The sequence below is a fragment of the Castanea sativa genome, chromosome 1 (assembly GCF_040712315.1).
Source record: "Castanea sativa cultivar Marrone di Chiusa Pesio chromosome 1, ASM4071231v1".
NCBI lineage: Eukaryota > Viridiplantae > Streptophyta > Magnoliopsida > Fagales > Fagaceae > Castanea > Castanea sativa.
Genome location: NC_134013.1, coordinates 48,196,566 through 48,209,774, shown reverse-complemented (window position 1 = coordinate 48,209,774; position 13,209 = coordinate 48,196,566). Strand labels below are relative to the sequence as shown.

General features: G+C 36.4%; 1 protein-coding gene across 4 annotated transcripts in view; it reads right to left on the bottom strand.

Moving 5' to 3' along the window:
* Positions 1-13,209, bottom strand: part of LOC142608205 (protein SWEETIE) — a 67,637-nt gene that overhangs the window by 40,335 nt on the left and 14,093 nt on the right. For all 4 annotated transcript variants that reach the window (XM_075779949.1, XM_075779936.1, XM_075779943.1 and 1 more), the window contains 6 exons: positions 12,066-12,170; positions 9,403-9,492; positions 9,232-9,312; positions 8,863-8,931; positions 8,505-8,630; positions 6,514-6,617 (listed from right to left, as the gene is read on the bottom strand). In XM_075779949.1, coding sequence (XP_075636064.1) covers positions 6,514-6,617; positions 8,505-8,630; positions 8,863-8,931; positions 9,232-9,312; positions 9,403-9,492; positions 12,066-12,170 — 575 coding nt within the window. The remainder of the gene's footprint in view (positions 1-6,513; positions 6,618-8,504; positions 8,631-8,862; positions 8,932-9,231; positions 9,313-9,402; positions 9,493-12,065; positions 12,171-13,209) is intronic.

Sequence of the window (13,209 nt, the reverse complement as noted above, 5' to 3'; positions counted from 1 at the left end):
GCGAATATAAATAACATGGGTAACTCTAACATATTGACACAGGACAACTAAAACAAAACTAAATAACGGAAAAATAAATAGAAATGACCTAGAAATCGGCACCTAAGCTTGGCTTGGAGTCAACACCAAGCAGGGAAACCACCAGGAGTCAGCACCTAGGGTGGACCTGGAGTCAGCACCAGACCAAAGAGAGGTCAAACGGTCATTTTTTCATTCATCAAAATATCAACTATCTCCTCAAGGAGTACAATAGGTTGCTTAAAAAAATTGCTAAACTCTAGTTCTAATTGGCTAAAAAACCCTAATTGCCTTATTACAAAAACAACTTTATTACAAAAATAATCTTGCTTCCAAATTGAAATACTAATAACTTAATAAACTGCAAGGACCTAAAGCATAAAAATACAAGTGACTTGCAAACATCAATAATACTAAATAAAAATCTTCTTGCATCTCCCGCATCAATCTCCTCTAGTTGGAAAAAACTCGACCTCAAGTTTTAAAACATTGAAGGATTAGGATGCTGACAAGTAACACTTGCTTCAATTCTGGAATCACCTTAGGGAGCACAGAGAAAAGAAAAACCTTGAATTCCACCACATCAAACTCATTTGGAATAACAAAATTAATGTGTGGAATCAGTATAATCTCATCTTGAACCTTATGAACCATAGGAAACAGTGTGGTTTTAACCTCTTCGAGTTCACCAAGATGTAGATCTTCCAACACTATGGAGGGTTGATCAAAAACACATTCAACAACTTCAACTTTCACATCATGTGCACCCTCAAGCTTGCTGCGTTTTTTTTTTTTTTTTTTAGTGGGTGCCATTATCTTTTCTAGCTGGGCATTAATCCTAGTGATTATTTGCTCCCCCGATTTACACAACATAGGTGAAACATTTTGACTTTCTTACACTAGAAAAAAGTGAACTAAGAAAATCCAAGGAAATGTCTTCACTTTCATCTATGACCAAATTCATAATTGTTTCCATGGGTAGATAGTTGGACCAAATTATCTTTAAGAAACTTTGAAACATCTCAAAAACCAATGCATCACACTCAAGATCCAATTCCAGCATCACCAAGCATAACTTGACCTTTGCAATGGTATCAAGAATTGAAACGACCTTCTTATAAGAGCGAGTAGACACATGAGACATATTTTCAAATGCTGTCACAATCAACTGAAATAATTCTTTGATTTGCTCATCCTTATATGGGGCATTTGGTGTTGTTATCCTTGTAATCTCAATAAAGCAAAATACAATTGAAACCTTCACATCCATTTCAGCATGTCTTAAAAGTTTATTAGTGATCAATGCCTTCACTAAGGGTAAAAGTGCATCTCGCATTGATTTGGATGGTTCTTGCTCCACATATGCTAACAAATTTTCAACTTTATCAAGAAGAGTGAGAAGATCATTAATGGAGGAAGGAGTCTTAAGGAGTCTATTCCCAGCCTCCTTAATCTGCTTCTCAAATTCTCTATCCTTAAGTAGCTTCTCAAGTTCTCTATCAAAGGAAGTCATTTTGCAGCTCCGACTTAGAGGCACAATACAAAAAGACTAAAACTTAATTTTCTGCCTTTTTATTTTTGGTCAGGCAAGGTTTTATGGTTCGGTGTAGTACTAGGTTGTCAAACAATAGGCTTAGGCTTGCATATGTTAGGAAATGGGGCTGATGGGTGGACTTTTAAAGGGAAAATTGGGCCAGGTAAAGAATTGTTTTTTTTTAACAGGTTTGTGCAGGGGTTAATGGGTCGGTCACAAGTTATGTATCACATGAGGTCATATGGATTGGGTATTACAAAGAGAAGCGTGCTAGGATTTTATGATTTTAACACAGGCTATTTATGAGTTACCTTACGGGATCGGGTTGAGCTTGGTGTCGCAGTTGGGTTCTGCGAGGTCTCGACCATGGCTCTCGTGAGTCTGGCTTGCAGCAGCACAGAACAGAGGTGATGGTGGTGGTGTGATAAGCAAACTTCAAGAAAGAATTTGACCAGATCTGACTGTGGGCGTTTATTGGGGCTGGTGTGGTGCGACGGCAGCGAAGGACTCTTATCTCTCTTCTCTCTTTGTGGTTGCAAGGGATTTGGAGACGTGATTGTGGGTTCTAGACTAGAGGTTTCTGGTTGGCTTCAAAATCTGGGTTTTTTAATGGGAAACACAACTGTATGACAATTTCTTGTACCATGTAGAAAAATGACAGACAACTTTCTGGTGGAGAAAAACATGATGGTGAGGGTTTTTTTTTTCTTTCCTTTAAGTATTTCTAGTTCTTGACTATAATGATGCTTCAAACACATCGGTGTTTGCTCTAATACCAAAACTGACGCAGGACAACCAGAACAAAACTAAACGACGGAAAAATGAATGGATATGACCTAGGAGTCAGCAGCTAGGGTGGACCTAGAGTCAGCACCAAACCAAAGAGAGACCAAACGGCCATTTTTTCATTCATCAAAATATCAACTATCTCCTCAAAAAGTACAATAGGTTGCTTATAAAGGATTGCTAAACCCTAGTTTTAATTGGCTAGGAAACCCTAATTGCCTTATTACAAAAATAATCTTGCTTCCAAATTAAAATTTTAATAGCCTAATAAACTACTAGTACCTAAAACATAAAAATACAAATGACTTGCAAATATAAATAATACTAAATAAAAATATTCTTGCATCTCCACATCACATATCCTTCATGTACCAGTACACATCTATCATATAGGCTACTTAATCAATTATGCTCCAGCAACTACAACTTTTGATATTGGAAAACCTGAAATTGACCTTTCCCAACATGGCATGTATACAAAACCATCTCTACAATTAACTTTGTACTTCGGTGAGAACATTGAACTTTAGTGAGAAATCCTTCAAGAATGGAGAAATAAAAATTACAAGAATAGGGAAAACCAAGCTAAGGCATTAGGGATATATAAATGAAAAGATATTATCTGAAACAAAACATTGTACAAGTATAAAAATACATGGTTCTCAGAAATTTAAACACAAATTAGCAGCTTCCTTACCACTCTTCATCCACCTAAAATTCAAAAATATCGTCATTAAATTTTATAATTAATAAGTCCCGTACATAAATCACTTCACTCTTCTTTGTCTCATGTTTCAGAATCAATTGATCATAGTAGATTTAAATATATATATATATATATATATAAAATAAATAAATAAAATAACAAGGGATGATATATATGAATTAAAACTGTAATTCCGGGAACTTTCTTGCACAGCATTTTTCCAACAATACCCCTTATATCAAGATCATGTACAATATCAAAAATTTAAGGGTCTAATAAAACTATAGATACATGATATCATTTAGGGAGGCTCTTTGGAGAGAGATACTGGAGAAAAAATATGGCAGTTGGGTGAAGGTTGGCTTCCTGTAAAATCAGTGGTCCTCATAGGATAAGTCTATGGAAATTTATCAGGAAGGGTTGGGGAATGTTTTCTCGTTTTACTAAATTTGAAGTGGGTGACAGCACATAAATTCGTTTCTAGCATGATATATGGTGCGGTGAGTAACCTTTGAAGGTGACTTTCATAATTGATTTGCATAGCTCGTAAAAAGGAGGCTTTGGTGACCGATCATAAGTACTAGTTCAATGATCAATTTAAGTACTAGTTCAATGATCAATTGCAGTGGCAAATTAATTCCATGAGAACTCTGCAGGGTTAGGACTTTGGGACTTGGAAGCTATATTATCTTTTACTAACCTTCTCTATTCCACTAAATGTAGGAGGGATTGAGATGATAAGGACAGTACCCCCTTTCCTTGGACAGTACCCCCTTGCCTTGGAAAGTATAAGGAAGATTAAGGTAGGGGTGACAAAATTGGACACGATCCATGAACCCGACACGACACAAAACTAGCAAGTTATGGGTTGAGGCTTAATGGGTTCATGTCATATTCGGGTTGACACAATTGACTCATTTAATAAACGAGTTGGATTAGTATTCAACACATAGAACCCGTTTGACCCGTTTAATTAAATAACATTTTACCAATATATCCTTCAAACTCAAGAAATATAAACTTATTGGTTGTTGTGATTTATTTTCTTTTGACATATTATGATTGATAATTTGTGATATTAGGATATACTTTAGTTTTGAATGATTATTTGTGATGCAGATACTCAATAGTTTTGAATTTTATATTAAAAATATTTATCTGTTTGTTTTTTCATAAATTTTTTTTTTTCATTTTGATAAAATCCGATAAACAAATCGGCACGACTGACCCGTTTAATAATTGGGTCGTGTTAGGGTTGAGAAATCTTGACTCGTTTAATAAACATATCAAGTTAGTGTTGACCTATATAGTTGGATACTCATGAGTTGACACGACACAAACCTAACACGCAAACACGAATTGCCACCCCTAGATTAAGGCCCCTTTGAGGGTGTTCTTTGCATGGACTGCAACGTAAGGTAAATTCCTAAGAATGGATATTTGAGGAAGAGATGCATCAATGTGATATATTGGTCCTAAATGTGTAAAACAAGTGGGGAATTACACAAATCACTTGCTCCATTGTGAAGTACCCAAGGAACTTCAGGATATGATCTTATGTTTGGGTACAACGGGTGATGCCAAGACGAGAGATGGATCTACTCAATTGCTAGAACAGATATTAGGTATTTTCAAGCAAGCAGATAGGACGCCATTCTTGTGTGCAGTATTTGGTGCATCTGGAGACAATGAAAATGCATGTAGTTTCAAAGATCATGCAAAAAAGATTCTAGAGTTGAAGCTATTGCTGTTGAAGACATTATATGATTGGGTACCTATGTGAGTCATTATTTTTCTTTTTCTTACTTGTTTCAATTTATTATTCCTTTTTCCATGCTGTGAACATGAGTTACATTCCTTTGCACTTTAATGAATTTCTTTTATTTATCCATATAAAATTTGGTAAGAAATTCTGTGAAGTTCAAAAGATTAAACTGAAAACCAATAAAGTACAAGTATCAAGTTCAACTACGTAAGCCTATGACACTTTCATCTATTAGGTTTATAGGAGTTTTAGAATGGCTTGCAGCTGTTTATAGATCCTTCTCACTTTGCCTACCTTCAAGATTATCTCAACTATTAATTGTGTCTATGAAATCATTGAATACGGGGGCTTAGGGGTCAGGAAGATTACTACTTTTAACCAAGCATTGCTAGGCAGGTGGCTATGGGGGTTTAGAGTGGAACAAGAACAATTCTGGCGTGCCTTTATTAACGCAAATATGGGGGCATTGGTCTATAGCAGTAGTGAAAGACCAGATGGATGTAGTGTGAGGAAAGAAATTTGGGCTGGTTGGGATAGATTTTCTACTTTTGTGTCTTTTAAGGTGGGCATGGTGAGAGAATCAGGATTTGGCATGATTTTTGGTGTGGAGATCAATCATTGAAGGTATTGCATCCAGACTTGATTTTGATAGAAGCAAAGAATGATGATTCAGTGAATTCTATTATTACATTTGGAGAAGATAATAGAAGCTTTTGTTGGAATCTTACATTCCTTAGGAAATTTCCCGAATAGAAGCTAGAAGGGGTGAATGATTTGATGGATTTAGTTTATCCCATATAGATTTCAGAAGGAACTGAGAGTTGTTTATTTTGGAATCCTGATGGGAAAGGGCAGTTCATTGGTTAATGCTATTACTCGAGCTTGAGACATGCCTACAATAGTGTTAGGGGACAGGCAAGGTGGATTTCTTATTATGGATTTTAAACTGTCAAAAAAAAATTCTTCTTATGGACGTCAGCCTCGAATTCCATACTAACCATGGATAAACTTATCAAAAGGAAGCTGGTGGTCATTAATAGATGAATAATGTGCAAGTGTAGCTGTGAAATAGTAGAACACCTGTTACTGCATTGTCATATAGCTTGAGAGTTAAGATATTTTGAACACACAGCTTTGGAACTAATTTGAGAGATTCCAAGGCATGTGATAGATTTGTTGATCATTTGGAGAGGAGTGTGTGGTAGGCCTCGAAACCGGGATGTTTGGCAAGCTGCATCTTGTGGATTATATGGAGAAATTACTGGACTTTTCAGAATGACAAGAAATATACACAGGAATTTAAGAATAGTTTTTTGAGATCATAGTTAGAATATTGTACTATAATTTTTTTTTTTTGGGTGGGGGGGGCGGGGTTGTATCATGCAATTCCAATGTTGATTTTTTGGATAATCTTTTCTAATAGATTATTTTACTTATCAAATAAATAATATTTTATGCACATTCAATAGCTGGGAGAGCATCAGTTTGGGTCCTAGAATTCAAAGAATTATAGTTATGCCAAAACAAGAAGTATGAAGTATTCAAATTGGTTTTAAAACCTCATAAGACGACTAAGACTAACACCATGCCATTAGTCCAAGCATGACCCAAAAATATGTTACGATATAACTAATATAATATTTTGTATACGTATATATATTAATGTGTGTCTTGAAAAGTACATAACAAAACAAAGACCAGTACCTAGCTGGATAACCATGAGGTAACTTTGGTGAAATGGAAACCAAGGCTGCCAACACAGTAGCTTGCCCATGCAAAGAATCAAGGTCAAATTGCAAATTGCTTCCCTACAGAAACATAACAAGCCAATCAATAAAACATATTTTGCTTGCAAAGGCAGAAATCAATCAAAAGCTTTTGATATATCAAACACACTACAATTCAAAGCTGGGGTGTAGTAGTGCTTATGTTGTATGATAGTAGTTCCTTTTACTTGTAACAGCCATTATCACTTGTAACAAAGTTAATTAACCGATAGACTGTTAGTGATAAGTACAATAGCCTATCAGTTAAAGGAGTTTGTTAGGCTCTAGCCAATCACATGGCAAGCTCATGTAACTAACTTCCTAGCCAATCAGCAGCTTGCATATGTGACTATAAATAATAAAGGCCACCGTCATTGTAACTAGTGGAATTTGAGTGATTAAACCCCATACCGACAAGGTATTCTTTCCAAGAGTGTCTCTCGAAGAGCTAGCCTAACCTTTCATTCTCTAAGCAACCTAGCATTCCAAACAACAAACCAATCATCCAATTCCCTCCATCACCCTCCACCATACTCTTACAAGAGAAAGAGATGTCATTAGAGCTAGAGCCTTTTTTTTTATCACTAAGCTACACACACACCTAGTGGGTATCAAATACATGACCTCCATCTACCTAGCACTTGCAAGGAGAGGAGGTGTCAGGTGAGCTAGAGCTCATTGGTGCCATTTAACCTAAAACTAATTAAGTTGTTACATAAATTCAACTCTAGTTTCCAGTTCCAAGCATAACCTGAGTCGATACCAATACTACCAGCTTAATTCAACTCTATAGAAATCATACAGAAAAGTAACCCCAAAGGCCAAGTTCAGTTATAGATGGAATACCACTAGTTATATGAGACATTTAAACTCAAGCTACTCTTTCTTTTCTTTTCTTTTTGATAAGTACAAAAAAAAAATTATTAAGAAAACAAAACTAAGTACACCATGGGGATACTCAGGGAGAATTACAAACACCTCAACCTACGATGTTCAACCAAATCTAAAAGAGAAAAACAAGAAAAAGGATGAAAAGCAACACTCCAATCTACTTGTCTATCCGCATATAACCCTTGACAGGAAACCTATTCAGTTTTGGGGTCAGTTAGACCAGCAAGACAGAAAGGTGGCTCATTTGTAAAAGTTTCAACTGGATGTGGATTGTGGTGGGGAATTTAACTGAGACTCAAAGACGAAGTGGATATCTAGTATGATATTGCTAGTCATGGAACACAATCTGAACACACTGTCATTTAAACAACACTGGACACTGTTTCTGCATGCAATTGCATCTCCCAAGCTAATATCTTGAGAATGAATTTTAAATTGAAGACTCATAATTTTGAGAACATAGTTTCCCCTCCCTAATTCATTCTGGCCACTGGTCCCAAAGACTATAGTAGTCACAATTAAACTATTATAATCCCACCCCTGATTTCAGACAGCACAAATGGCAACATGTTTTTAACTGAACTTAGTAGAAGAAACAGCTGAGAGGAATATCACAGCAGAACCACAAGGGTTGCTCCTCTTTTTTCCAATGTTTAATAAATTATTTACTTGCTCATAAGAAAAAATACTCTGAATATAGTTACCAAGCAGCATTCAAATGAAAAAGTCACTACTAGGAGTGAGAAATACTGTGAGGATCAGGAACAGATTAAAAACTTAGCAGTCATAGGGAACATTCAGCTAAAACACAAATTAGATGCAGTAAAACAAATCAAAGTGGGTAAATTTCGTACAGCATTTTGCCTAATATAAAAAAAAAGTTTTGGGGGGAAAAAAGAGCTAAAAGAAACCAAATGACTTTCACTTTTTGTAATATTAATTAGATGAATCCAGATATAATCAAAACAAGGATAAACAAGAAAATGGGTAAAAAACGTAGCCAGAACAATGGTTTCCCATATAATTTATAAACTTTACCTTTTCAAAAGAAACATTCTCTCTCAAAGCATTTAGCGTGGTCACCCCATAAGAAATCAAACCACCAACACAGGTTGGATCAACCTCAGCCAATGCACGCAATGCCAAAGCAGCCTCGACGCGTACCTAAACATAAATGTATTTAGTGTTCAACAAACATCAAAGACTATAGTTGCAAAACAAAGTCAAACTTTTAATAATCTCTCTCTCGTCAACCCTAAAAAACAGAAAGTGTTATCAACGAGTATTGGCAGCTATATAAATCCACAGGTTTGACACAAATAAAAAGAGAGATCCCTGAACACTCCCAAAGACATTTGAGGTTCCAATGACAATGAAAATAAAATCAAGAATTTACAAGTTGTGCAGGATGAGATATTGCTGCCATAACCGTGTTATCAAGAACTTCCTTGAATTCAAATGGAACCTGCAAATGGACAGATCAAGCACCAGCTAATCAGTGATAATAGTAACACCAGACTTCTTTTTGTATGCCATAATGTTAAAGTATATGCTTTATCCAAATCAAAACAGTATACCTTTTACTGCTAACCAAACATTTAGCAGACAAATCACTCTAACCTTGTGCTTATTTATAATAAAATAATGATAACAATTTCTTTTTTAAAAAACATTATTTAAAATATGTCAAGCACGGTGCTCTATACAAAACAAGCTAAAGAAGGACCAGAGAACCAAATAGAATCACATGAGAGTCATCCCATACCTCTCCCAGTGTTTTCAGGGTATATGACAATGTACGTAAAGCAGAAGCTTTCATGGAAGGGCTAGCATCATGGGACTGAAGCTGCAAAGTACAAAGAGAAATTGTTTTCCATACAGATACCCCTAAAAAAAACCTCAACAATTGAAGACCTAATTGAATTTTTTAACAAACCTGCGTTCCAAGGAAAACCAAAAAGTTCCTTTGAGTGGGTTCTGTCATCTGATCAGTTATGCCAACCCGAAGGATGTAGAGAACACATGCCTTCAGTAAATCATTATTCATAAGATAAATTGGTCAGTAACTTGATTTTGTAGAGCATCACTTAGGTACTTCATTATAGAAAGCCACCAAGGGAGCCATTATAAACACTTATACTAGTCATTGTAGACTCAGGTTATACAAATTAATAAGGCACTTTTACAATTTACAAGAATTCAGTTTAAACGTAACAAACTTGTAATTTTCAAATAATAATTCAATCCATTTACTGCATATAGAAAAGTACCAAAAAAACCCCCATAAACTCTAGCAGACAATCCTTTCCAATTCTAGCAGATCTGAAAATTTTCCATGAAGACATTCTCGTGTAAACCAAAATATAAATGTAAATAGGACAAATTATTTGCATCAATAGCAGAACTGGCAACCTATCAATCAAACTCATGTAAAAAGTTGAACTCCTATACAGAGATTTAAAGGGCATGTTAGCATTGAATCTCTTGATCTTATTTATTTTTACTTATTGTAAGTTCAATATATCAGTTAATTTCAAGCATTTTTTTTTTAATACGTAATAAAGATTTATGTATAATAAAAAGAGAGAAACACCCAAGTACACAGAGAGTATACAGGGGGAAACAAATCAAAAACGAACATTACAATAGTCAAGTAAATCCAAAATAGAAGAACAAGAACAAGGCTGGTTTCTCCACACAGAGAACCAGTCAAGTAAGGTTCGAAAAAAAAGAAGCTTGAGATCAGGCATGGAACTCTCATTGTCTTCAAAACACTACTATTTCTCTCCTTCCAAATAGACCACATCAAACAACGAGGAATGGCCTTCCAAATATCTCCATTACAATGGCGACCAAAACAACCTTGCCAGCAAGCCAATAGCCCAACAACAGACCTTGGCATGACCCAACAAACTCCAAATAAATCGAAAACCATATCCCACAACTCCAAAGCAACCGGGCAATGAAGGAAAAGATGGTCAACACTTTCACTATTGCACTTGCACATATAACACCAATCCAAAATGCAAACCTTTCTTTTCCTTAAATTGTCAATTGTTAGAGATTTTCCTAAGGCTGCGGTCCATACAAGGAAAGCCACTCTAGAGGAAATCCACTCTAGAGGAAATCTTCTGCTTCCATATGCTTTTCCAAGGGAAAAACTGCTCACTATGGCCAACTAGAAGATGGTAGTAAGCACCAACCGTAAACCCCTTACTCTTACAAGGCAGCCAACAACTCTTATCCTCCCCGTTCCCCCTTACAAGAGTACTATAAATGGTATTGATGAAGCTCTTGAAAGCTTCCAATTCACGATTATGCACCTCCCTACAAAACTGAAACTCCCAATGGAGGACTCCATTGTTGAACCCCATTAGATCCGCCACACTTGCCTCTTTGCTACGGCAAATCCTATATAATTCAGGATAGCGGTCTACGAGAGAAGAAGTTCCACACCAAAACTACACTTTTGATCCATCTCCAATGTCAAACATAATAAAACGAGATAAAGAGTACCACCCCTATCTAATATTTTTCCACAAACTGACTCCATACGGACCAGAGAAAAAGCTAGAACACCAACCACCCCAAACACAACCATACTTCAACTCAATCACTTGACGCCATAGAGCATCCCTTTCTTACCCAAATCTCCATAACCACTTCCCTAATAAAGCTACATTGAAAGTTCTCAGGTTCCTAATCCCCAACCCACCTGAAGAAAGCGGAGAACACACCGTAGACCAATCAACCAGATGAAATTTGGGCTCATCTCCTAGACCACCCCACAAAAAGTCCCGCTGAAGTCTAGCAATACGATTGGCCACAAAAGCAAGAATAGGGAATAAGGAAAGAAAATAAGTAGGAAGATTAGAGAGAGTGCTTTTAATTAAAGTGACTCTACCTCCCTTGGATAAATATAATGTTTTCCAACCAGCTAATTTTCTTTCCATCCTCTCAAGAATTGGATTCCATATTGACTTGTCCTTAAATTTTGCCCCCAAAGGAAGACCCAAGTATTTCATTGGGAGGGACCCTTGCTTGCAACCTAAGACAGCCACCAAAAGATCCATGTCATGAACTGTCCCCACAGCCACCAGCTCAGACTTACGCAAATTTACCTTCAGACCCGACACAGCCTCAAACCAAATGAGCACCATACGGAGAATCAGCATATGATCAATATTAGCATCACAAAAAATTAGAGTATCATCAGCGCCACATGAATGCAAAATGACAATATCTTTCCTACTAACAGTTTTCTACAAGGCGCCACATGAATGCAAGACTGAATGATATAAAAATTTACCATCAATTGAACTGAAAATGAAAAACAACACCAGACACCTATGTCGCCTAAGAAGAAATTAAGAACAATGAACAAGGATAAGCCACAAGTCAGTTCATCTTTTACTCCATCCAATTCATTTCCTGTTTTGCTACCCTTTTTTCTACCAATAAACAATATAAGAGTGCAGAACAAAGTTAAATAGTCTTTTTTTCTGGGGGGGTGTGGGACACAGAAGTCATCTAATAGTCATATGTACTTGAGAGGAAGAATATAAAAACAAATCTATGATGCAAATTATTGGGAAATACCAATGGATGGGCATCAATACAAGTATCAGCACCAAGCATGTCCATAACTTGCAAAGCAAAGTTTTGAAGCTCACTATCTGGATGCTGATACTTTAGACGAATAGCCTGCAAAGAAGAAAGAAACATTCTTAACCAAATTACAAGTTAAACATATATAACTGCATTAAAATCAACCTATCTACAAAGCAAATTTAAATATGACCACAAACTGACCAAAAATTATGTGCAAAGTTCAAGCCAGAAGTAACACATTTCTGATATGAGTGGGGTAAGATTGGGTAGATTTCAGAGCTTCTCTCAATCCAGAATTTCCATCTATTTTCAGTTTACTTTTTTTTCCTCAAGAGTTTGGGTAAATTTGTGAATTCCATTTATTTCTTCATGGATCTATGTTCTAAAGTTCACATATTATAAAACAAATCAGTGAGTTGTGAGAACCCAGACCAACCTTTGGTTTTAGTGCGAGTTAGGAACAATGAGAATCCAAAGGACAAGTCAGCTAAACTCAAGACCTTTCCGGATCTTAAAGAAAAACCCTTTATGGAGGAAATTGAGAAGCTGAGAGCTGCATTAAAACAAAGTAATGCTGCTATTAGCAATCTATGGGGACTAAGGAGGTTGATCACTCTGGCAGTGGAAGCAACAAGGGAGGGGAGTGATCTCACTGGCTGGTGAGGCAGAGGAAGACCTGGCAGTGTATTGAGCAGACATTAGCGTCTTCATCACGGAGTGAGAATGGGCAACTCTTGGTTAAGCGATGCTGTTTTAATTTCAATAAAAATTTTGTTACTTATCAAAAACGAATGTTAAAAACTCCATGGATAGTTTGCAAGGGAGCAAGAGGGTGCTGTTGCCCCAAGTGCCAATAATGGAGGCTAAACCAGAAGAACTTCCTGATGAGGGGCTGCAATGTCAGGTAAGGGTCCTGTTACTACCAAGGTGACAGCTTCTAGTGTATTTTTTTATATAAGCAATAAAAATATATTAAAAAGAAGAATGGTGTCACTTGAGTATGCAGGAAGTATACATCAAGGACAAAAACAGATCAAGTGCATAAAGTACAAAAGTCCATGAAACCATGGACTGAAGAAAAAGAACGAAAGCTTAACACTGCAACCCAATCTAGAAGAGTCTTTAAGGAAGA